The sequence below is a fragment of the Enhydra lutris genome, unplaced genomic scaffold (assembly GCF_002288905.1).
Source record: "Enhydra lutris kenyoni isolate GAN:26980312 unplaced genomic scaffold, ASM228890v2 scaffoldscaffold1, whole genome shotgun sequence".
Taxonomy (NCBI): domain Eukaryota; kingdom Metazoa; phylum Chordata; class Mammalia; order Carnivora; family Mustelidae; genus Enhydra; species Enhydra lutris.
The window spans coordinates 28615730-28640632 of NW_019154085.1; the positions used below are offsets into that span (position 1 = coordinate 28615730).

At 57.4% G+C, this 24903-nt stretch overlaps 2 protein-coding genes across 3 annotated transcripts; both read left to right on the forward strand.

Moving 5' to 3' along the window:
• The first annotated feature begins 4296 nt into the window (after positions 1-4296).
• LOC111143491 (solute carrier family 11 member 1) lies at positions 4297-13771 on the forward strand. The gene is made up of 15 exons (XM_022497292.1): positions 4297-4621; positions 5401-5537; positions 6336-6458; positions 6818-6937; positions 7708-7814; positions 8291-8361; positions 8561-8628; positions 8826-8981; positions 9638-9796; positions 10906-10995; positions 11126-11245; positions 11689-11838; positions 12269-12342; positions 12754-12907; positions 13050-13771. The coding sequence occupies exons 1-15, from the start codon at positions 4615-4617 to the stop codon at positions 13134-13136; spliced, it is 1623 nt and encodes a 540-aa protein (XP_022353000.1). The 5' UTR covers positions 4297-4614; the 3' UTR covers positions 13137-13771.
• Positions 13772-17777: 4006 nt separating this feature from the next.
• LOC111141490 (CTD small phosphatase 1) lies at positions 17778-23536 on the forward strand. 2 transcript variants are annotated; one of them, XM_022494089.1, is made up of 7 exons: positions 17778-17964; positions 19320-19468; positions 19920-20024; positions 20141-20197; positions 20821-20913; positions 21040-21225; positions 21832-23536. In XM_022494089.1, the coding sequence occupies exons 1-7, from the start codon at positions 17898-17900 to the stop codon at positions 21958-21960; spliced, it is 786 nt and encodes a 261-aa protein (XP_022349797.1). In that variant the 5' UTR covers positions 17778-17897; the 3' UTR covers positions 21961-23536. The 2 variants fall into 2 exon arrangements, with proteins under 2 accessions (XP_022349797.1, XP_022349806.1); XM_022494098.1 differs by having other exon boundaries at positions 17828-17964; positions 19923-20024.
• The last annotated feature ends 1367 nt before the right edge of the window (positions 23537-24903 follow it).

The window sequence follows — 24903 nt, forward strand, 5'->3', positions numbered from 1 at the left end:
TTTCAGATTTCCTGTTTCATTTGTACTCATTTGTGTGTGTGTGTGTGTGTGTGTGTGTGTGTGTGTGTGTGCGCGCGCGTGTGCGTGAAGTTCTATACAATTTTATCATGTGTGTAGGCTTGTGGATCCACCACCAAGGTCAAGATACTTGAACGGCTCCAACACTAAAAGGATCCTTCAAGTCACCCTTCCATGATCACTCTCCACCCTCTCCACCCTCCACCATACCCACTGGGGTCCACTAATCTGACTTTCACTTCCAAAACTTTGTCATTGCACAAATGTTCTGTAAATGGAACAATACGGTACGTAACCTTCTGAAATAGGCTTTTTTCACTCAGCATAATTTCTGGGAGATTCCTCCAAATAATTGTGTATTTCTATAGTTTGTTTCTCTTATCGAGGCATTACAATCCATAGCCTGTAGAGCAGTTAGTGTAATCATTCTTCTGTTGAAGGACCTCTGGGCTAATTCTAGTTTTTGACTATTACAAATAAAGTTGCAACTTATATACAGATTTCTGTGTGAACATAGTCTTAGTTTCTCTGGGATAAATGCCCAGGAGTACATTCTCTGGTATAGATATACTATAGTTTGCCTAACCATTCATCTAGTAAAGGACGACAATGTGGGTTGCTTCCAGTTTGGGCTATTATGAATAAAGCTGCTATAAAAATTCATGTGCAGATTTTTGCATGAATATGAACCATTTCTCTGGGGGAAAATGCCTAGGAGTGCAGCTGATAGATCATATGGTAGTTGCATCTTAGGTTTTTTAAAGAAATTCCCAAACTCTTTCCAGAGTGGCTGTACCATTTTACCTTCCAGCCAGCAACATATGAGTGATCTAGTTTCTTCACATCTTTGTTAATATTTGGTATTGTGACCATTTTTTCTTTTAACTACTCTGATAGGAGTGTAGCAATATCTCATTAGCATTCTAATTTGCATTTCTCTGATGGCAATGATGCAGAACATCTTTCCATGTACACAGGATGTCCATCTGTACATCCTATTTGGTGAAATGTCTGTTCATGATTTTTGCCCATTTTTAAATGGATTGCTTGATTTTTTCACTGTTAAATGGTAAGAGATTTTTCTCTTTGTAGAAAGATCCTGGTCCTTTGTCAGATATGTGGTTTGCAAACATTTTCTCTGAGTCCTTAGCTTGTCTTTTCATCCTCTTAAAAGGGTCCTTCACAGAACAAATGGTAATTTTGATGAGGTCTGGTTTATCGATTTTTTCCCTTATGGATCATGTTTTTGGTGTTGAGTCTAACAAGCCTTTATCTAGTCCTAGATCCTGAAGATATTCTCCAACTTTTTTTTCCTAAATATTTTATAGTTTTATATTTACTTTTAACTCTGTGATCCATTTTTTTTTTTAATTTGACAGAGAGAGATCACAAGTAGGCAGAGAGGCAGGCAGAGAGAGGGGAAGAGAAGCAGGCTTCCTGCTGAGCAGAGAGCCCGATGCGGGACTCGATTCCAGGACCCCGAGATCATGACCGGAGCCGAAGGCAGTGGCTCAACCCACTGAGCCACCCAGGCGCCCCTCTGTGATCCATTTTGAGTGACTCGGGCTTCATGAGAACTCACTGTGCATGGGCAGGCTTTGCTATTCTGCAACAGCTCCAGATCCAAGGGGGCCACCATGCAGATTTCTGGAGCCCTAGCTCAGTAGCTTCCCTCTTATTGATACTCTACAAGGAAGCTCTGCTCTTAACCATTACACTGTACTGCCTCTTCTGTAAGGTAGAGGTTGTGCAGGTACAGATCAGTCATTAGTCAATTATACTGACTGAGTCCAGGTAAAACTCCACAAAAGATGTGGTGAAGAAGACCTCTGACTTAGGATTCTCCAGAAAAACAGAACCAATAGAAAATATAGACAGATAGACAGATAGCTATTAAGGAATTGGTTCACATGAGTATGGAGGCTGAGGAGTCCCAAGATCTGTAAGCTGGAGAGCTGATGGTAGTGTAATTCCAGTATGAGTCTGAAGGCCTGAGAACCAGGAGAGTCTATGGTCTAAGTTCTAGTCCAAACTAAGCTTGAAGGTAAGAGAAGCCCAATATCTCAGTTCAAAGACAGGCAGAGAGAGTGAACTTTCCCTTCCTCAGCCCTTTGTTCTGTTCAATTGGGTGGACGAGGCCCACCCACATCAGGGAGAGAAATCTGCTTTACTCAGCCTGTGGATTCCACTGCTAATCTCCTCCAAAAATACCCTCCCTCACCAACACATCCTGAATATTTGACCAAGTATCCGGGCACACTATGACCCTGCCAAGTTGACAATAAAATTAACCCTCACAACATCCTACCCCAGCCATCCCCACATGAGCCCAAGGTAGTGATTGGGAAATTTGAGACAGTGGCAGCATGTTGAGCAAAATGATTGCACAGGGACAAACCATGACGTCCCTCTCTTCCACGTGACCTATCATTCACTCTTCTTCCTGAGCCCCCACCTCTCCAGTCCCTCCAACCTCCCCCATCCATGAGGAGCCAGGAAATCAGTTGCCAACACCCCCTATCCAGCTCCCAAGCTTTGGCTAAAACGTTTGAGCCCACATGGGGATATCATATCCTGGTTCATGGCTGGGCCCCAGAGCTTGCACCTGTTTTCTCTGGATCTTGAGGTCTCAGATCTTGGAGTTGGAAACCCCAAAGATTGGTTTTGAATCTTTCTTGGCAGAAAAGGAAGGCCACAGGATAGAGGATGGGAGTGGACCTGGGAAGAAGAAGACCCTGAGGGAGGAAAATGACGGGGGCACAGGACAGACAAGGAAAAACAATCGGGAACTGAAAAGAGTCTTAACCCCCTTTCATCCAGAGGATACAGACTGATAACACTCAAGTGGAAGCTAGCCTAAAGGAACATTTTGTTTAAATTACACAGTATCTTCAATTTGGGGGGCCTACGATTCAAGAAGCATATGTTGCCTAAAACTCAAAATCTTCCAATATCCTTGACAGATCAGAAGACGTGGTGACAGCGGACACACATTCTCACAGGACAACTGGCTACAATTCTGTAGGCATGTCCCCTTTGGACAGAGTATGTGTCTTTTTTTTTTTTTTGACAGACAGATCACAAGTAGGCAGAGAGGCAGGCAGAGAGAGAGAGGAGGAGGAGGCAGGCTCCCTGCTGAGCAGAGAACCCGAATGCGGGACTCGATCCCAGGACCCCGGAATCATGACCTGAGCTGAAGGCAGAGGCTTTAACCACTGAGCCACCCAGGCGCCCCTGTGTCTTTGGTTTTGCTGCAGTCTCCCCACTCCTGTCACCCACCGACGCTGAGTCTCGGCGTCATTCCTCATTGAACTCTGAACTGGCACTGTTTTTCTTTTTTTCTTTTTCTTTTTCTTTTCTTTCTTTTCTTTTCTTTTCTTCTTGTTCTTCTTGTTCTTCTTGTTCTTCTTGTTCTTCTTGTTCTTCTTCTTGTTCTTCTTGTTCTTGTTCTTCTTCTTCTTTTTCGGATTCTATTGATTTAGGGGCGCCTGGGTGGTTCAATGGGTTAAGCCTCTGCCTTTGGCTCAGGTCATGATCTCAGGGTCTTGGGATCAAGCCCCTCATCAGGCTCTCTGCTCAACAGGGAGCCTGCTTCCCCCTCTCTCTCTGCCTGCCTCTCTGCCTACTTGTGATCTCTCTGTCAAATAAATCAATCGAATCTTTAAAAGAAAAGATTCTATTGATTTATTTGACACAAAGAAAGAGCACAAGCAGGGGGAGCAGCAGGCAGAGGGAGAGAAAGAAACAGACTCCCCGCTGAGTAGGGAGCCTGAAGCGGAGCTCGATCCCAGGACCCTGAGGTCATGACCTGAGCTGAAAACAAGAGTTGGATGCTTAACTGTCTGAGCCACCCATTTGCCCCCCAGGCACTGTTTTTCTGACTCCCTACCTGTCTCATATTTTATCTGACCTTCCTGGCTTTCTTGGGCCCCTACTCTTTTGACCTCTTCACAAGTCTGAGCCCTTCCAGTAACAGAAGAAACAAGTTCAGAGAAAGGTACGGCCTGGTGATAATCTTGAGTGACTCAGTGGCAGAATCGGGACCAGAGTTCCAGTGCCTCATTCTTCTGAGGCTCTCCTTGGCCTGAGTCTTCAAGGCCTGTCTCCAGGCAGTGCCCAGAGCTCTTCTCCTCTGAGGCACTCAATGGGAAACTGAGGCCTGCTAGCCATCAGGACTCCCACTGCTGGGGACTCCAGACTGAAGAGAAGGGCCTGACTGCTTGTGTGGGCAGGGAGTCATGTGATCTGGACATGAACGTCTGAGTAGCAGGAACTGTCTTGAAATCAGAGCTACATTGGGAGACACAGACCGAACGGCACTTGGAAGGGGGCCAAAAGTGTGGTGGGCCTCAGGCCAGGAGGGGAAGGAAAGTTCCTGCATTTCGGTCAACGAGACTCTTCCGCCAGAGCTCGCCACTTCTGCCTTTGGAAAGTGTTTCACAATGTGTGTGAGGACAGCTGAGATCAGCTGAGGGTGGAGAGGAGGTGTGGGCTTGCACACGGACGGGCAGGCACCAGCCCTCGGAGAGAGAGTGTGTGTGCTGAGTGGCCGCGAGCATCCCACTCGCACGCACAGTGCCTGAGTCTGCCATCCTCATGACAGGTGAGTAGCCCCCCTCCAGGGCCAGAGTCCTAAAAGGGGGTTGGGAGTAGGGGAGAGTCAGGGACTGCCATGGGTATCCTGGCCTCGACCCAATTCCAGACAGTAGCCTGGGGTTGGGCTCTTTTCATCCCCAAGTGCTGAGCGTCCCCTTTGTCTGTTCTCTGAGGATTTGGAGTTCCTGGAGCTTACCTGTCTGATGGAGGAGACAGGGTGAGGCCACGGGGCTTACATGTTGGCATCAGTGTGCCCTCCTCAGAGCCCAGTGTCCCCCTCTGCATCCTTTGTGGCAGGAGAGACCTGGATTTGAGAATCTCTCTGCCCACATGGAAGGAGAGTAATTCTAGCAGCTGTACTCCCACACATCTTCTGAAATATTTGGTTGGTCGGGGCGCCTGGGTGACTCTGTAGGGTAAGCGTCCAACTCTGGTTTTCAGCTCAGGTCATGATCTCAGGGTAGTGACACTGACCCCCAGATTGGGCTCCATGCTCCGCGTGGAATCTGCTGGAGATTCTCTCCCTGTCCCCCTCTCCCTCCCCCTTGCATGCGCTTGCTCTTTCTCTCAATAAATTAAACAAACAAACAAAAAATAAAATCTTGAGACATTTGGTCAACGGTTGGAGGTGATGGGCCCAAGATGGGAATCAAGGGCCCCTGTTCACATGGGTCTTAATCTCTCCACTTTGTCAGGAAGCTGTAGGGGGGAAGAACAGAGAGCTTTACACCTGGGCCACCAGAAAGAAACCAGGCACTCACCGCCCCTCCTTGGGGCCCTTTGCAGGTGACAAAGACCCTCAAAGACCAAGCAGGCCCAACTATGGCTCCATCTCCAGCCCACCCAGCTCAGAACCACACGAGCAAGAAGCTCTTAGAACAACATACCTGAGTGAGAAGATCCCCATTCCCGACACAGAACCGGTGAGAATGCTGGAAACGTCCTGGGGTCTTTCAGGACTGACAGGATGTTATAGGATCTCACAGGCCAGGGGAAAGAGATCTTCTGAAGACCATGGGAAGTCCCTTCCAGCTCTGAGCAGCAGTGACTGACAGTGGCGACTGGTCCTCTCCTGTTTCCATCCTTAGCACTTACCTAGGGGGCTCACATTTTGTCTAAAAATGATCGAGTGGATTTCTGAGCGAATCTCAGCTTTCTTACGGACAGAAAGGGACCTGGAGCAAGTTCAGGCTGGAGCCTCTAGGATTTCTTGTGGTACTAGAGAAAAGGACCAGGGCGAGGACACCGGGAGAAGTGACGGAAGCTGCAGGCTACTTTCTAGGATGCTGTCAGCCTGCTCTTCCAGAATCTTCAGCAGATCCTTAGGCTGCCAGGCCTTGCCCTGGAATGGGATGGGGAGATCTTAGGCTCAGTGGACTCCAGAAGGGAGGGACTGTGGTTTGAAAAGGGACTGGAGAAGGAGGAGCAGGACCAGGGAGACCCCCTGGAAAGACCCCCTCTGGGCTCTGAGGATCTGCTGAGTTAAGCATGAGGCAGACTGGTCAGTCGTAGGCCAGCTGCCAAACTGGACAGATCCAGAAAGCAAATCCACTATGACTCAGCAAATCCTGCTGCTTCCTCCCACTCCATGCCCTCCACCCCAGGGTGGCAGCTCCAGGAATGGGGGAAAGGAGGAGACAGGGCTAGATAGCCTGGGGCTGATGAGCCCAGAGGGGTTCAGCGGGGGCCCCAACATCTCCTCCCTTCACTCCCACCTGCAGGGTACATTCAGCCTGAGGAAGCTATGGGCCTTCACGGGGCCCGGCTTCCTCATGAGCATCGCTTTCCTGGACCCAGGAAACATTGAATCGGATCTTCAGGCTGGCGCTGTGGCTGGATTCAAAGTGATTGAGTCGGGGCACCCTGGGGAGGGCAGAGCCCCCCCCACCCCGCAATTTGACACACTTCCCCAGAGTGGACTCCATGGCTGGTGTTGGGGGGAGCAGGCATCAAGTTCAAATGGACCCAAAAAGGGCCCCCAGGGCTGCCCTGCCAGTGTGGGCCGTATGGGGGAGGGGTGCTGGTCTTCTGGCTCCATCTTCTCTATTCCCTCCCCAAGGGGTGTCCTTGGCTAGAGGGTACCAGCAGCAGCTTGGGGTTGCCAAAGGGTTCCCCACCCCCCTCCCGCCCACCCCTCTATTCCCCCTCACCCCTCACACCCACACCCCCCCCCCACCGAAGGCCTCTCCCTGTCTTCTCACAGCTGCTCTGGGTGCTGCTGTGGGCCACAGTGCTGGGCCTGCTCTGCCAGCGGCTTGCTGCCCGGCTGGGCGTGGTGACAGGCAAGGACTTGGGTGAGGTCTGCCATCTCTACTACCCTAAGGTGAGCTTGGTGCGCCTGGACAGGGAGCACCCACAGACCCCAAGCCCCAAACAGCTATATACAGCTTCCATGGTCAATAAACACATCATCTCAAGTGAGGCATCACAAATCCATTTGATAGATGGGAAGACTGAGGCTCAAACTAATAGCACACAGACTGAGAGAGATGTTAGAGATACCTGTTCGTTTTACAGGAGGGGACATTGAAACCTGGGAAAGTGACTTGCCCAAGGTGCAAGTTAGGTAGGCATTGGCTCGGGATGGTCATTGGCTGGAGTGGACACCGGGGACCCTGCTGCCGGTGACGGTCCCGGTGGGAAAACAGAAACCAGGCCACAAGATATTTCAAAGGTATTTAATGCAGGGATGCAGTCACGAAGCTATGGGAAGGGCTGGAGGAGCAAGGAAAGGAGGTGTTACCCAGGGATCAGAAAGCTGCTGGGCAGCTGCCCCAGTCATCATTTGCTGCGAAGCTTCTGGAAGCACAGCCACCAATACTGAGAGAGCCCCAGCTGCCAGGTGCTCTTGCTGGCAACACTGCCAGGAACACCCCTAGAAGTAGGGGGGAAAAAACGATCTCTCCTTGCCTTTCAATCTCCCTTAATTGTTTCCTACAAAATCTAACTGGAAGCCAGCCGGCGAGGCTGGCAGGCGTCGCGAGCCGGCTGCCTGCCCAACCTTATCATGCAGGGTACAGAAAGCCATGGGACATCAACAAATAATGAGGATAACTGGCCCATCATTGGTAAAGGGTTGCCTCTTCCCCCCAGGTGCCCCGCACGCTCCTCTGGCTGACCATCGAGCTAGCCATCGTGGGCTCAGACATGCAGGAGGTCATAGGCACCGCCATTGCGTTCAGTCTGCTCTCAGCCGGACGGTACCACCCCAACGGGCCCCAGCTCTGCAGTCCAGGGACCTCCCTGGACTTGCCTGAGTCCCTTTGACCCAGCCGAACCCTCTGACTTAGAGCTGTTGTGCTGTGTTGCTGGCTGCCCCCGGGGGGGGGGGGGTGTGTGCATCAGAGAGATGCTGAAATTCTGAGAGACCCAGAAACGTGGAGTGAATTGTCTCAAGTCACACAGATGCCAGTCACCACTAGGGCTTCAGAACTGCAGCCCCGAGCTCCAGGCCAGGCTGGTTCCGCACCCAGCTTGGCCTTTCCTCGTATTTTGTATCATTTTCCCATCCCCAGCAGGCTCCGCTCCCCTCTCCCTTAGCTGCCTGGAGCCACGTGGGTCCCTGCTCCCAGGAGGCCAGATTCCACAGTCTCCTGCCTGCGGAGGTCGGGGGTGGGGGGGCGGTTTCCAGACCCTTGCCTCTCCGCTGGGCTGACCCTGGCCACTCCGGTTTCAGAATCCCGCTCTGGGGCGGCGTCCTCATCACCATCGTGGACACCTTCTTCTTCCTCTTCCTTGACAACTACGGTGGGTGCGCCGCTCCACTCACAAGCGACGGGGTATAAACCACGCTCTGCTGTACTGAGAGGAGAGAAAGGCTCGCAGCCCGCTCACTCCGGCTGTGTGTGGACTTGAGCGAGTTACTTGGACTTGGGTTTCTTCATCTATACTATTACCAATCGCTTACAATTGTTGTTGGTGTTGTTACCCTTTGCTTTCCCCCTAGGGTTGCGGAAGCTGGAAGCCTTTTTTGGATTCCTTATTACTATTATGGCCTTGACCTTCGGCTACGAGGTGGGAAGCCAAGGAAGCCAAAGCCGCAACACTCCCCTCCCCCTCCCGCCCAGGCCATTCCTCCCGGCCCCCTGCAGAGCCTGGGAGAGGGAGGGGGACAGCGGCTTTTAGCCACGCCCCCTAGCGGCCAGGGTCCGGGCGGATGGTGGGAACGGCCGGTCACCCAGGGCTCGGCCTGACCAGGCGTCTCCCCACAGTACGTGGTGGCGAGACCCGCCCAGCTAGCGCTTCTTCGGGGCCTGCTGCTGCCCTCGTGCCCGGGCTGCGGCCGTCCAGAGCTGCTGCAGGCCGTGGGCATCGTCGGCGCCATCATCATGCCTCACAACATCTACCTGCACTCGGCCCTGGTGAAGGTGAGCCAAGCTGGGAAGGGGAGGGAGTGATGTCTGCTCCCCTCCGCCCGGCTCTTGCTAGTGCGGCCACCGAGCCCGGAGCCCCGCCCCTTTGGCTCCCGCCTCCCTGATTTCAGGCGGGAAGTGATTCATTCTCTACTTATTCAATGTGTAGTAATAGGGTGTCTACTGTGCGCTGGGAATCAGGGAACAATAATGAAAAGGCAGACAAATCATCCGCCTTTCTAGGGCTTGTATTCTAGTGGGGCGGACAGACCAGGAGCAAGTAAACAGGTAAAGGAAAGAATTATAGATTGTGGAAGGTGCTTTGAAGGAAGGAAACAGAGAAATATGATAATGACTAAGCAGGAGCTGCTTTAGAAAAGTTAGTCGAGAAAGGCCTTTCTAATGAGGTAATCTTTGAGACACAAAGGATGGGAAGGAAGATCAGGGGAGAAGATATTCCCAGTAGAGGGGATGGCAAATGCAAAGGCCCTTAAGGCAGGATATAACTGGGCATACAGGAGGGGGGTCAGCTGACCCAGGCCTGTCCCAAACTGCCACGGGGAGAAAGAAGAACTGAGGTTTGAAGGGAACAGAAGTAGAAGTGTGAAGATGGAGAATGTTGGGGGAGCTCTGAGGAACTTTGGCTCTTTCCTCCCCTCTGACCTTCGTAGTCTCGAGAGATAGACCGGTCCCGCCGGACGGACATCCGAGAAGCCAACATGTACTTCCTGATTGAGGCCACCATCGCCCTGTCTGTCTCCTTCTTCATCAATCTCTTTGTTGTAGCCGTATTTGGGCAGGCCTTCTACCAGCAAACCAATGAGGCTGCGGTGAGCTACACCTCCACACACAGACACAGCCGGCCTCCCCACCCCCCAAACCCTGCGGGCTCTGCTGGGGACACCAAGCAATGCATCTTAGCCCTTTGAGTGTGTCTGTCCCACACTTTCTGCACCGGTAGGGGAGGGCATCTGTGGCCTGGCCTCTGGCTGAGACCCCTCCCCCACTTCGCTGGGGAGTCATGGCTCCTCCCCAGACAACCTAAGGTGGGGGTTTGGAGGGGAGACAAGGCACAAACATCCAAAGGAGGTGACTGGGAGGGAGGAGCTGAGTCTTGGAGGACCCAGCAGTCCAACTGTACCTTGAAGGATGCCAGGATTTGTCCAGCCAACTGCGGGGAGGGTATTCTGGGAGTTGGGGCCTGCTTGAACATGAGCACAGAGTTGGGAAGGTTCAAGCAGTGCTTTTCTTCTCTGAGTCCTCTCTGCTGATCATCGTCATCATTAGCAGATAAACCATCATCCATTCAGCAAAGATTTACTGAGTATGTTATGGCTCAGACAGTGCCTCTACCCTGGGGACAGAGCAGCCAATGATACAAAGCTTCCTCGCTGGGTCTCTGGGATCTGGGACCTGTGCCTCTCTCCTTTCTCAGTGGGTTTTTGCCATGCGGGTCTGACAACTGCTAGCCAGGGGTGTGGGTGCTTACTGAACGCTGAGCACTGCAGGGGGTGGGGGAGGACTGGCCATGCCTCCGGGGATGCAGGCACTGCCACTGTCTCGCTCTGTGGCCTTAAGGACCAGGCGGTCCAGGCCTGTGCTAAGTGGGTCCAGTGTACGGGAGAGGGGGCTGTGGAGCAGCTTGGGTCACTGCCAGCCAACTCATTGTGGTAATGCCAGCTCTTACAAACCCAACAGAAAGAACCCTGGAAACCGGGTTCCTGTGTGGATTCTTCTCAATTTTAGATGTTGGCCACAAATTCACATTACAGAGGAAAAACATTCGTTAGTCAAGGAAACTGTCTGGCCGGATTCAGCCTGGTCACCAGTTTTCGACCCCTGGTTAAGGCCTGGCTGTCTGATTTTCTGAGACTGTGCACGTTACATCTGATTTTCTGAGACTGTGCACATCACCTTCCTACTGTCCCGGTGCCCACAGTTCAACGTCTGTGCCAAAAGCAGCCTCCACGACTACGCCAAGATCTTCCCCAAGAACAACCTTACGGTGGACGTGGACATTTACCAAGGAGTAAGCACCAAGCAGGGGTGGGATTGGAAGGTAACGGTCCAGCCCCAACTGGGCTCATCGCCACGCCCACCTCGGGGTGGAGCTGTGCGAGGGGGCGGTGCCACAGGTCTAACCACACCTCGCCCCGCAGGGCGTGATCCTGGGCTGCGTCTTCGGCCCGGTTGCCCTCTACATCTGGGCCGTGGGGCTCCTAGCGGCGGGGCAGAGCTCCACCATGACCGGCACGTACGCGGGACAGTTTGTGATGGAGGTGCGGTGTGGGGCGGGATGGGAAGGGCCAAGGGTCCCAGGTCAACGGCTACACTACTGGGGGGTCAGACAGCAGCCTCATTACTCCTTTAAGCAGCCCAGAGGCGCTATTTTAAGCCCCGCTTTAACGCTTTAACGATGAGAAAATCTGCAGAGAAATGAGGCTACTGGCTCAGTAGCTCACTCACTACTGGCTGCAGACCCACGATTAATAGGAGCCTTTACCCCAAAAGCTTAGTTTTAAGCATGCAGCTGTGGGGGAAACCCCTATTCTCATCCATCCTCTCTCTGCCAACTAGCATCAGAGCTGCTCCCATTTCAGAGATGGAAAAACAGGGGGTTCGCCCTGGTGCGAAATGGGCTGAGGGACGACAGAGGATCCCTCCTCTGGAATCCCTAGTCCTGAACCCCACCACAAAGGTGCCCCACTACCCCACACCCCAGGGCTTCCTGAAGCTGCGGTGGTCACGCTTTGCCCGCGTACTCCTGACTCGCTCCTGCGCCATCCTGCCCACGGTGCTGGTGGCGGTCTTCAGGGACCTGAAAGACCTGTCAGGTCTCAATGACCTGCTCAACGTGCTGCAGAGCCTGCTGGTGAGCCCGTGGTCCCTGGCACCCCTGCACCTGACGAGCTGCACAGGAACCACAGCAAACCTCCATACGCAGCCTGTCCCCCACCCTTAACACTCATCGAAACACACCTTGCCTCTAAGGCTCACAGCAGTTCCCACATGAACCACCACTGTCCCCATTTCACTGACTGGAAAACTGATGTACACCCTTAAGTGACTGGGGGCAGAGCTGGCATCCCAGACTGGGACCAGAGCGCCCAAATGCTTTCTCCTGCTTTGAAGCCTCACAACTTTGGAAGGCACAGAGGTGGAGAGCCTGAAGGCTCTGAGCGATGAGGGGACTTGGCCGAGGACACACAGGCAGAGCAGGACAGGAGCCCTGCTCCACTTCCCCCTTCTGGCTGCATTGTGAGGGCAAGGCCCCTCAGCCCCATCCTCCTGCTTCTCCCCAGCTTCCCTTTGCTGTGCTGCCTATCCTTACGTTCACCAGCATGCCGGCTGTGATGCAGGAGTTTGCCAATGGCCGGTGAGTACTGCCCACCCCCAACCCTGGACTTTCAGTTCTGTATTTGATCCTCACACCCACCCAGAGATAGGAATTACCAGCATCCAAAGAAGCTCATGAAGGTTAAGGAACGTGTGCAGGGTCGCCCTACAATCAAGAGTGGCGAACTAGGACTGGAATCTGGGGAGGGAGGCTATTTCTAGAACCTGAGCTCCTCACCGGCTCACCTCAGACTCTGCTCTTGCCAAATCACACCGGTGAGGAGTCTGGAGGACCCAGGAGACAGGAGCGGGCAAGTGGTCTGCTGCGCCAGATCCCACAGCCCAGAGAAGGTGGCTTTGCGCATGCCCTCGGTCTCCTCCAGGCTGGCTTGGGCAGTGGAGAGAAGGAAGAGATGCAGCCAGTCCTGAGCGGCATCCCTCCTGCCCCCAGGCTGAGCAAGGCCATCACATCCTTCATCATGGCTCTGGTCTGTGCCATCAACCTCTACTTCGTGGTCATCTACCTGCCCAGCCTCCCACACCCTGCCTACTTCGTCCTTGTAGCTCTGCTGGCTGCCGTCTACCTGGGCCTCACAGCCTATCTGGTACTGCAGGGCCAGAGGGTGCCTTGGGGATGGGGGAGGTAAGGAAAGGAGGCAAAGGATGGAGGGCACTGGGGAAAGGGGATTCACCTGGGCTTCCTGGGAGGTCTTGCTCTCTCCTGGACTCACATCATCCCTCTCCCAGGTCTGGACCTGTCTCATTGCCCATGGAGCCACCCTTCTGGTCCACAGCTCCCATCAACATTTCTTGTATGGGCTTCTTGAAGAGTAGAAGAGGGGGGAGATCTCTGGATGAACTCCCCACCCTGTGACTGGCTGGGGTTTGGGATGACTGGGGCAGACGGGCCTGCTGGGGTGTGTGTGAAGGCAGCAAGGTGGAGTGGGAGTTTTGGAGGCAGGCCAACCTGGATTCCGTAGGGACCTGCTGTTTCCTAGGTTGGACAAGTGATTAACCTCCAACCTCAGTGTTCTCATCTGTAGAATGGAGATAACACCAAACTTGCAATGGATGTAAAGCACTTTAACAGTGCCTGACACTTGGGACTTAAAAATAATAGTAATTCCAAAAATATTTATTGAGCGCCTATAGGAGTGACCTGACGGAGGGACCCAGTTGGGGCAGGACACCAGCTCTAAACCGGCGTTTAGGATAATCCGATGAATGCTCAATAAATGCTAGTTCACTTCTCGTCCAAAAGAGCGGGAGAGCAGAAACCGGGAAAGCACGAATCTGCTGGAGTAGCCTCAGACTTTCTGTACCACCCGCAAACCACATCCCAGGCAGTAAAACGGAGGCGCAGTTGTCCCCTCTTCAGGCACCGGGTCGTGGAACCCGAGTCCGTGCCTCGGAGGCCCAATTCATTTGCCATCTCCCCAGGGGACCCCGCGGCCCGGACTCCCACGACGCGCATTTAAAGCTCCCTCCGCCCTGACTCCCAGCTCCCCCTAGGGGCAGGGACGGTCCCAAGTGCCCTCACTCCCCGCCGCTGCCTTTCCCCTCCCCGCCAAAGAGGAGGAGGCGGGCGCTCGAGCCTCGCGCCCTGGGGCCTCGGAATCCGCCAGGCGAAAGGAGGGAGGTGAAGGGGGAATCGTGTGGGCGGGGAACCCCTCCGGCCGCTGGGAGCCGCCCGGCACCCCTTCGCCCCGTGCAAGGGTTGCACTTTATAGACGCTCCCTGGGCTGTTTCTAGGCTCCCCCAAGTCCCACCTCCTGCCTCTCCGGGTGTCTCGGACCCTAGCTCTTGAGCTGCGGAGAGCGGTGGCGAGAGGGGGCCGCCAGGCCTTTCCTTGGGTTGAGCCTGGAGCCAGCTTTGTGCCTGGAAGCACCCCCTTTTGCCCAAGATATGGTGGGGCAAGCTCCGCTTTCTGGTTGGGGCTCTTGTTTATGAGAAGAATTTCCTCTTTCTTAAAAGGGCAACGATGCGAGTGGGGCCCTCCAGGAGGGACGGGATGGGACAGGTCTGGTCCAACCAGGGAAACGGTGGGAGAGGGTGCAGGACCTAAGCTAGAAGGCCGCTGTATCCTCTTCTGGGCTCGGCCCTGGAAAAGGTGGGACCCACGCTAGCTGAAGAGGGGAGATGGATGGGGACCGGATAATAGGAGAAAGAGGCATCTTCCATTACTCCTCTCCAGCTTCCTGGAGGTGTCCCCTGCACACCCTCTCCATCTATTTACTATTAATTGGGTGCCATCCCCGTGACAGACGTGGGGGAGGGAGGTAAAGTCCCGAATTAAAGACGTCAGCTCTCAGGTTGCTCACACTTCAGCAGGGGGAGCTAGCTAAGTAGAGTGACAGCAAATCCAACAGCCAACAGCGGGACGAGGAAAAAGACGAAGTGTGTGTTAGGCACACCTGGAAAAGAGTGAGTCCAGGGCCAGAGCAGGTAACTCCTGAACAGGATTTTGAAAGCTGAATGGGTAAGGGGGGGCAGCCAAGGGAGAATGAACCTCCCAAGAGTGGGGGGCAGGTGTGCCAAACAGACATGCATCCTTGTGGGGAGTTCTTGGATCTGGTAGGGCAGGGGGGGGGTGGGGTGGGAACCCCAGAGGCATGAGCAGGCTGGCCATCAGAATAGTTAAGGCTGCCACTGAGAATGTGGGTGCAAGGAAGGCAGGGAGGAGAAGGGACCAAAGGATTAGCTACGGGGCTACCCTGGGCCTGGGCAAGGGGTTACCAATGAGGTCAAGCCAAGGTCTGTCATTTCTGGGCAGGGAAACGTTTACAAGGCGCTGTTCTCCACTCTCCCCAGTAGCTCTGGTTCTTCCTAGAGGGAGGGACTGGATGCTTCATCAGCCTCTCGGGTGGGAAGGGGCACCAGGATTCTCCCCCCTCACAAAGGGCGATGGGAGGACACCCTCCCTTTCTGCACTGACACCCCCCCCCCCACACACACTTTCATTTGGCTGGGTTGGGCTCTTAGCAACCCCATTTGGCAGATGAGGAAGCTGAGGTGTTGAATGCAAGAGACACTTGTCCACGGTTGCAAGTCAGAACCCCTCAGAGTCCTGGTGTTTCTGGACCCACCGCCCGCATCATCTGATTCCCTCTGCAGTACAAGGAGGAAAATAACGTGGCTAAAGCGCCCTCCAGCCGCTGGAGCAGTGCAGTTCCAGAATAGCAGCTGGGTGTGGACACCGCCCCCCCCTGCCAGGGAGGAAGCCCCAGGCCCAAGATCCTACTGCGTGGTACTTCTGCCAGTTCCTCGATGTCCATAGACAACCCCACCCACCGCCCAAACACACACACACACACACACACACGCACGCACGCACGCACGCACGCACACACTGCAGGGGACCTCCTGACTCCGTGTGGTAAGATACACCTGGAAGGCTTTGGAGCCTGGGAAGGTCTCCCAGGGGAAGAGGGCTTGGAGGAGGCTAGTGTTAAAGTTGGGAGGCGAGGGGGACTGGCGGTGGGTAGGCAGTGGGCAGCGACCCTGCCCAGTGCCGTATTCATTCGGGCAGCTACTTGGCCTCCCCAGGTTCCAGTCTACAGAGAGGGAGAAACGAAAGAGAGGAAGGTGAGCCGCCCTGCTCCAGCCATGGGATGAGGCCAGGGGTTCACTTAGTCCACCACATATTTCCTTTTGGGGTCAGTGCAAGATGGGCATCCGGAGATAAAGTTGACAACCCGCCCCGGGGCTCAACCGAAGGGGGAGGGTTCTCGGCTTGGTGGCCAGAACCCCACTTCTCCCCTCGCCAGAAGGCTGGCTCAAGTCACTTCACTTCTCCGAGCTCAGTTTCCTTATCTGTAAAATGGGAGATGTAGGGGGTCGTTCTGACGAGTGAACTAGATTAGGGGGCACAGCCGGAGCAGGACGCGAACAGAGCGCTCGCTACACGTGGGCGATTATTAGGATTAAATGCAAACCCGCCGGCGGTGTGGGCGCCACACCCACGGTGTGGGCCGCCTCCTCTCTTCCCGGTCGCCGGGCACAAAGCTGGCGCGCCTTCAGGCCGGCGCCGCTCTCCTACCCTGCAGCCCCGGCGCCGGGCCTCTCCCCTCCCCGGCTCCCCCGCCAACCCACCCCGCCCGGGCCTGGAGGACGTGCGCTGCGCTAGCACCAGGCGGCTGAACGGGACAGGACGCGCCCGCTCCGCCCCGCCACCGAGGCCCCGTGGGGAAGGAAGTGCTGGGGCGTGTTTGTCAGGGCTTGACGTTATTATTATTTTTTAAATGGTGAACACAAAATAGTCAGGAGAATGGAAAGAACTTCATAAACAAGAGAAACAAAAACACCCGCAGACCTCGCAGCGCGTAACAGGGGAACTTCCCTCCAGAAGAATCAGCGGGGAACCGCGGTCCCCGCGCCAGCTGGTGTATCCGTACACCCCAAGTGGAACGGGTGTTTCACATTGTATAAACAGCTAATGCTTGTGGACCCCTCCACCGTCAGAAATTGGGCCTGCAGGAATTAAGCGCCCACTGCGTGCTGGCACCGCGTGAACCCCCTCCCCAACAAGTACAGCGTGGACGGCGTGGGGAGTAGACGAAGGGTCTAGGAAGGCCTCTTGGAGAAGGTGGGGTGCCGTCGAGATCAGTGGGATCGGCTCCGTGAAGGAGCTGGAAGCGCCTTCCAGGCGGAGGGAACAGCGCACACGAAGGCCCTGAGGCGCTTAGGGGCTTGGTACCCTGCCGTGGGCGCGGACGCGCGGGGTACCCGATGGAGCAACCGGGCGAGGTTCGCAGGGGGCATTCCGGCGCAGGGAGTTGTAATTTTCACGCCCTACAGTGCCGGGCCACCTGGCCCCGAAACTGCGGTGGGTGTGGACGGTCACAGTCCGGTCAAAAGCACAATCTTGCGGATCTGCACAGCCTTTTGGAGCCGGCAGGGAGCCTTCACTCGCTCAAGACTTTCCTGCGAGGCGGCCTCTGCAAGTACTGAAGACCCAGTTTGCAGACCGGAGAGCGTTATTCCCGTTTCCCAGATGAGAAAACCACGAAGCGGCTAGTCTGTGGCCCTCGCACAGAGCAGGGGTGGAGCCGCGCCGCCCTCGGGCACTCCCCGGCGTGGGCGCTCGGGGCGGGTGGGGCGGGCCCTGGCCCGGGGCGCTCGGCTGTCTGGAACGGTGGGCCGGGAGCAGGTCCTGCCACGCAGCCGCAGAGGCTCGGCCCCGCGGGCGGGCGGCAGGAAGAGAGGCGACGCCCCCTGGAGCGCGGCAGGAACCCGGCCGGGCCCGCCTCCCAGTCAGCAAAGCCGAGCCGCGCCGGCCCCAGCGGTGATGAAAGCCGCGGCAGAGTCCAGGTCACGCCGAAGCCGTTGCCCTTTTAAGGGGGAGCCTTGAAACAGCGCCCGGGTTCCATGTTTGCATCCGCCTCGCGGGGAGGAAACTCCATGTTGTAACAAAGTTTCCTCCGCGCCCCCTCCCTCCCCCTCCCCCTTAGAACCTGGCTCCCCTCCCCCCCGAAGCCCGCGGGGACCCCCCCCCCCACCCCTCCCCTCCCCCCCGCGCCCCGATTCCGGCCCGAGCCGGGGGGGAGGCCGGGCGCCCGGGCCAGAGTCCGGCCGGAGCGGAGCGCGCCCGGCCCCATGGACAGCTCGGCAGTCATTACTCAGATCACCAAGGAGGAGGCGCGGGGCCCGCTACGGGGCAAAGGTACTGGGGCCGCGCGGAGGGGGCTGCGGCTGGGGCACCGCGGGATGGGAGGAGGAAGGGGCTGAGACCCTTCCTGGGACAGTCGCCGCCGCCGCCCCGGGCGCCCGCCACTGCGGAGCTCAGAACTCCCATCCGGAGAGGGAGCGGGGAGAGAGTTTGAACTCGCCGAGGCTCGGAGACGCGGGGCGGGGCCTGGAGCCACTTGGGCGCTCCCGAGTGCTCGAGATGGGGAAACTGAGGCAGGGGTAGAGAGTGGGTTCCTTCCGGGTCTCTCTGACTGGCATTGCGCGTTGCCCGATAGTCGCCCCCTCCCCCCTATTGGCGCCAATGAGGCTGAGAGATGGGGGGTTGAAGAGGGCGCCTTCAGGCCACCCGGTGAGGCTCCGCCCCGGGCCGCGGTCTAGTTGGGTCGCCGGAGGGGGCGCCGAGGTGACAGCGGGCTGGGGAGGGTTGGAAGGATCTCCCGCCAATACACAGCTACGATCCCAACAAACTTCCGCGTCACGCGTGGAAGCACTGAGCCCCTGAGAGGCGCAAGAGTAGGGCAACCACTTCTACGGGTTCCTAGCGCACCCGCGAGTTCTTTGCATCGGGCTGAGCACCAGGCGCCCCGGCTGCAGGCCCTTGGGCGCCGGGCCTGTGCACACACGCACCGACCGGGTAAGCGGTGCAGCCCGCCCGCCTTGGCCGGGCCCCCGGGGCTGGAGGGTCTAGGCTGGGCGTCTGCCCCTCCCTGTGCCGGTGCTGACCTCGGAGGCTAGGAAGCCCCTCCAGGTTCGCCCAGCTCTGGCCAGGGCCTAGCTCCGCCCGAAGGCAGGGGGCCCGGTAGAGGGGCGGTGGAGGGTGGGCCCGTCAATCAGGCGGCGGATGCCGGGCTCTAGGTCGGAGGTCTGGGCGGGGCGAGGGCGGAGGAGGCGGGGCCGGCAGCTGGCCGCGGGACACTGGCTCCAGGCCCCGGCTCCCTGCCTCTGCGCCCAGCCTCAGTAAGGACTTTGGACCCACGTGGGCGGTAAGGATGGGAGCAGGGCGAGAGTGGACGGCAGGGCCCCAGGCCCCAACCCTCCCCGGTTAGGGGCCCCAGCGAGCAGGGGCTGCTCAGGTAAGGTGGGTGTCTGGAGGCATCCCCGGTGGGGCTGATCCCACAGGAGGGATGAAGTTTGGTAAGAAAAGAGAAAGCCCACGGAGAGTAGCCAGCCCGCGGCCGGATGAGGGGGCCTTTGTAATCACACTGGGAGGATCTGTGGGTACCAGAGGGGTGGCCTGGAGTCCAGGCTGTCAGGAGTTTGCATCTGGGCATGGATGCACGATTCTGCCGGCTAGGGTGCACACCCCCACCTCGAGCCTCTCTGCTTCAGGTGACCAGAAGTTAGCGGCTTCTCAGAAGCCCCGGAGCCGGGGCATTCTCCACTCGCTTTTCTGCTGCGTCTGCCGCGACGATGGGGAGGCCCTGCCGGCGCACAGTGGGGCGCCCCTGCTGGTGGAGGAGAATGGAGCTGTCCCCAAGGTGCGTGGTGGCCCGTTGTGGGCATCTGGGCTCAGACTGGGGCGGGTTTCAGGGAAGGGGCTTTTCACGACCTGTCTGCAGGCCATATAAGGTAGGGAGGGCCCCTCTCCCAAGCCCTGTGCCCTCCCTACCAGGCCTTCCCAGCCTGGCCCTGAATGCCCTTAAGATTGCCACCCAGGCAAGGGTCCCTCAGCCAAGGGAACTCTGGATTTCCCCTATAAGATTGGAAGCTTTTCTCTCCCTTGGCTTCCCAGGTGGGGAAGTGAGGCCTCTAGCCAGGCGGCCTGCCCCAGGCCCCAGTTGGGGGCCGGGGGCAAAGCTGGGAAGGAGGTGGCCTCTCCCCACCATTCCTGTGTCTCCTGGCATAGAGGGCTGAGGGAGGGAAGACCCATGTAGGAGAACGGTGGGGCCTTAGGAGAGGCGCCCCCAACTACTTCACCCATCCCTGCAGCAGACCCCAGCACAGTACCTGCTCCCAGAAGCCAAGGCCCAGGATGTGGACAAGATCTGTGTGGTCATCGACTTGGACGAGACCCTGGTGCACAGCTCCTTCAAGGTGGGCCCTGCCCAGCAGCCCTCAGCTCCCTGGGTCTCTGAGGGGGGCCTGCCCTGGACTGGGGGCTGGGGTCGTCTCTGCAGGCCCCGCCCCAGCAGCTCCTTTTCCCCCCACAGCCAGTGAACAACGCCGACTTCATCATCCCTGTGGAGATTGATGGGGTGGTCCACCAGGTGAGGGGCTGGGTGTGGGGGGAGGCGGCGGGCTTGGCACCTGCCTTCCAGACCCCAGGCTCCTCTCATCAGTTCTGAGGACCCCAGGTGGGACTTGGCTAGAGGTGGAACAGAAGGGTCCAGAGGGTGTGAGACTTGCGCCCAGGATGATACATACCCTCGGGGACTTGGCCCGACTCCAAGGCCTGTAGGGAGTGGGGCTCCTCCTCGGCGCCCCCTTGCCCCCCTTGCCCGGGACCCAGTTCAAGTAATTCAGGATAGGCTGTGTGCTGTCCAGCCTGTTCTCCATTACTTGGCTCGGGGGCCGGTGCCCTGCTGCCTCGGGGTGAGGGGGCCGCCCTCAGGCCCCTTCGTTTGCCTAAGGCCATGGTGGGGCAAAGACTGGGAATTAGTGATTCCCCGTGAGGTAGGACCTGAAGCTAGAAGTTGGAGGTTCATTTTGATCCTCTTCTGGAAGGACAGGTGCTGGCCAAGTGGAGCCCGTGGGCCCTGGGACCAGCCTCCCTCCTGTGTTCCTTGCTCTGTTCCCTCCCTGTCCTCAGCCGGGCACCACCCCCCCCACCCCACCCCCACCCCACGCCCTGCCTGCGGGCCAGCAGTCCCCTCACCGGCCCACCCCCTAGGTCTACGTGCTGAAGAGGCCCCACGTGGATGAGTTCCTGCAGCGAATGGGCGAGCTCTTTGAGTGTGTGCTGTTCACCGCCAGCCTTGCCAAGGTGAGGCCCCCCCCAACCCCTCCAAAGGGCTCCTGGGGCCACCCGCTTCCCCTCCACCTCCAGCCTGCAGTCGGGTGGACCATTGGGTTCTCTTTGGGCCTGGATGACCCGTGTTCCACTCTATAGTACGCAGACCCAGTAGCCGATCTGCTGGACAAGTGGGGGGCCTTCCGGGCTCGGCTGTTTCGTGAGTCCTGCGTTTTCCATCGGGGGAATTATGTGAAGGACCTGAGCCGGCTGGGCCGAGACCTGCGACGGGTGCTCATCCTGGACAACTCACCCGCCTCCTACGTCTTCCATCCAGACAACGCCGTGAGTACTGGGCAGGACCAGGTTGGGGGACCGAGAGCCAAGAAGAGGGTCCAGCCGTGGGGGCTTCCTTGGCCTCCCTACTGCTGTGCTGGGTGGTGTCTGGGCCTAATGCTCTCCTGGTCATCTGTGCTTCCTGCCCTCGGGGACCTGTGCCTCCCCCCCAACACACACCCACTGCCGCTGCAGCTTTTCGGACCTTACTGATCATTCCATCCACTTGCTTGGAGGGGGTGCCCACCAGGGGCGGGGGGGTGCCTTCTGCATCCTGGAGCAGATTCAGCTTCTGAAAATCACCAGTTGTGACCTAGTCTTGGGTCCCAGAAACAATGTAGTGGGTCCTAGTTGGAGTTTTAAAAAAAACAAAAGAGAATAGAAAATATCGGAGGGCTTTGCACCCGGGAAGGTTAAGTACCACTTTATAAAACCGGCAGTGTATCGTATAGGTAAACGGAATTCACAGTGGGTTGCTGTCAGGAATGTTTGAAAATCTTGAGTCAGGGGCTCCCCGGGGGGTGGCCCGCCAAACAGTGGGTGCTCAGGGCTGGTCTGGATATCCTGTGCCCGGAGCCACCTGCTCTCCTTAGCACCGCGCATCCCTCTGCCCAGGTACCGGTGGCCTCCTGGTTTGACAACATGAGCGACACGGAGCTCCACGACCTTCTGCCCTTCTTCGAGCAGCTCAGCCGCGTGGATGACGTGTACTCAGTGCTCAGGCAGCCACGGCCAGGCAGCTAGTGAGGTGCCCTGGGGCCATGACCGGCCCCTGACCAAGGCCCACACCCCTCCCATGTGGACTTGTCCTTACAAAAACCCAGCAGCGGTGGCCCACTTCAGCCCTCAGCGGCATGGGGAAGTGGGCCCTCCCCGCCTGCCCGGCCAGGCTGCGCCAAGAGCAATGAGCCTCTGGGTCCCTGTGTCAGTGCCTTAGAACCTCCTCCTCCTCCTTGGGGGACCTGTGGGGCCCTGTGGGGCGCTCCCCCTCCCTCTCCCTCTCTTTGCTGCCATGTTTCTTTGCTGCCAAATAGGGCCCCTTGGCCCTTTCTGGTTCTACTTGGGGGAGGGGCAGGCTTCCTGCTGCCCCATGCCTTGGACCCCCAGCCTGGGAATGGTGGACACCAAGTGCCTTCCTTGCATAGAACCCTTTTTGCCCTGCCCTGTTTTCCCAGGGCCGTGATCGGGTCGGCTCTGGCCTGGGACAGTCTCCAGATGGCTGCAGTTGAGGCTGGAAGGGGCGAGGAATTAGCCTCCCCACCTCCTCCCTTGGGACTGGTCAGCCCCCACCCATCTCTGCCTCCTAGGAGGGTGGGGAGGGGAGATCTGTTATCATTTGGTGAAGGGAATGGGGTGTGTCCTGCGGGACCCCAGAGTCCAGCTTCTCTAGGCTCAGCAGCAGCTGAAAGCTGCTTCCCACACCGAGCCCTGACCTCTCACATCTGCCTTAACCATCCCAAGGCCCTGGGGCCACCACCCCAGCCCTGGTGTTGGGGGCAGAGGCAGGACCCGTTTGTGGTGCCATATAAATATGTATATGTGTATATAGATTTTTAGGGGAAGGGGAGAGGGAAGGGCCAGGGTGCAGAGACCTCCCCAGTCCTTCACCCCTTTCCTGGACCCATAAATTGTGGGGAGGGAGGGAAAGGATTTTTACGTTTTTTAAACTGCTATTTTCTGAATGAAACAGTCTGGGCCAAGGGGCCCCAAGCCCTGTCTTCTGCCCCTCACACCCTCTTTGCTCCAATTATTCATTCATTGAAAACACATCAGCACATTCTCTGTGCCCAAGGCTGTGCTAGGCCCACCAGCTGTGTGTGTGGGGGTCTCTGCATCTCATTGGTGCCCTCCCCCACCCACTTCATACTTCACTGGTGCCTTTCGGGGAGCTGTAGGAGGTGGGACCCTTCTTGGGGGGTTTGGGGGTCTCCAGGAAGCCTGGCCAAGCTGTCCCCGTCCCCCCTGTGCCAACCCACCCCTCTTGTGCTCTTCCCCCACCCCCACCCCCTGCTGGCTGGGGGCAGCTCCCAAGACATCCTGCCTTCCAGCTCTGACTTCTTTATCTGGAACCCCTTCCCCAAAATGCTGAGTCTGGAGATCAAGGCCTTGGGCTCTCCCCAGGGCTTAACGGTTAAGGGGACCCACATACCAGTGCCATGGGGGGTGTCCAATGGAGATATCATTGCCCCTCCGCCCCAGAGAGCTGGGGGTGGGAGGGAGGACAAGGTTGGCCAGAATCAGGTGACCTTCCCATTTAAGTGCCTTCTCTGTGACTGAGAGCCCCACAGTATGACAAGAACTAAAAACGCAAGACCCCCCATCCAGCCTCTGTGGTCACTGGGGGGACGTTGAACGGGGGGGGGGGGAATGGGGGTTGTCCTCAGGCCACACCCTCCAGGGATGTGGAGGGAGGGGCTACCCTGGCCCCCCCGCCCAGGCTTCAAGTGTGCAAGTGTGAGGTGGGCGCACAGTGGCGAGTGGACCTGAGCACACCGCTGTACTGTTTAATTATTCTGCGTCTCGTCGCCTGTTACCTGACCTGCAAAATGGAGAAATGCCCTCTTTGCAGAGTTGATTAAATGCCAGCACGCGGAGGGCTCGCAAGTATTAGCTGTAAAGTAAAGCTGGGCTGCGTCCCTAGGGGAGGCACTGGGAAGGTATTTGCAGGCGGGAGGGGTGTGGCCTCTGTCCCCGGGTAGAGGGGAGGGGCTGCGGCGGGCCCCGAGCGGGGCGTGGGGGCGGGGCGAGTTCCCGGGAAGCCAAGTTCAGCGCCAAACGGAAGAACTTTGGCTGAGGTGTCTGGAAGGGCAGGCAGGCGGAGGCGTCAAGGTCTTTGGGGGAGACGGTGGGCCCGGCGCTCGGTCTCCTTGACCTCCGCGCCTCTTTCCCCCATCCGCCCCTCCACGGCCCCTCAGCACCTACTGGCCGCGCCCTTGCACTGGCCTCCGGCCCACTTCCTGCCTCCGCCCCTCTGGCCCGGGCAGCACTTCCTTTGCAAAACCAGGCAGCCCCAGGCCTTGGCAGGAAGTGCCCTCACGCCCCTCCCCGCCCTCGCCTGCTTCTCACGGTGGCCGCTAGAGGCCTCTCTGTCCTCGGCGACTCCAGCCTGCCCTTCCCCCAACCCGGGGGTGGAGGGGGCTGGAAAAATGGGGGCCATCATCGTTTACCTACCTCCCGGGGGTGGGGTAGTTTTTCCCCCAATACACATAAACACATTGGAAGGAAGGGAGACCTGCTCTTCCAGAAGTTGGTCTCTGTCCCCCCAGCTCTGCCTACCCTGCCCCCACACCCCCTCATCCCCATACCTTGTGAATCCAGCCTCAAGTCGGCCTCCTCGCGCCCCAGATGCTGGTCCGTCCCCCAAGTTGGGGGTTGGGGGACGACCTCAGCGTGTGACAGCTCTGGAAAGCACCGATGTGGAAGGAAGCCCACAGCTCCCAACCACCCCACTCTGAGCTGGAGTCCGCTGGGGCAGGACAAATACCCAGCCCTCTCTGTCTCTGCCTTCCTCCTTTCCCCAGTACTACTGGATTTCTTGCTCTCCCAGTAAACACTGGTTACCCCCAAGATTTGCATCCAAGGGGCCCTGACATGCCAGGGAGTCGCCCAGGGTTCCCAGCTCTGAATGAGATCACAGCCAGTCTCTCCCCACCACCACCCACACAGCCTTCACCCACGTGGAGTTCA

Bases quoted from the DNA above. Each gene is read 5' to 3' on its own strand.
- LOC111143491 (XM_022497292.1), top strand. The intron at 6,459-6,817 runs GTGATTGAGTCG...GTCTTCTCACAG, and splicing joins GCGCTGTGGCTGGATTCAAA to CTGCTCTGGGTGCTGCTGTG. The intron at 10,996-11,125 runs GTAAGCACCAAG...CTCGCCCCGCAG, and splicing joins ACGTGGACATTTACCAAGGA to GGCGTGATCCTGGGCTGCGT.
- LOC111141490 (XM_022494089.1), top strand. From the start codon at position 17,898: ATGGACAGCTCGGCAGTCATTACTCAGATCACCAAGGAGGAGGCGCGG. The intron at 19,469-19,919 runs GTGCGTGGTGGC...CCATCCCTGCAG, and splicing joins AGAATGGAGCTGTCCCCAAG to CAGACCCCAGCACAGTACCT. The intron at 20,198-20,820 runs GTGAGGGGCTGG...CCCACCCCCTAG, and splicing joins TTGATGGGGTGGTCCACCAG to GTCTACGTGCTGAAGAGGCC.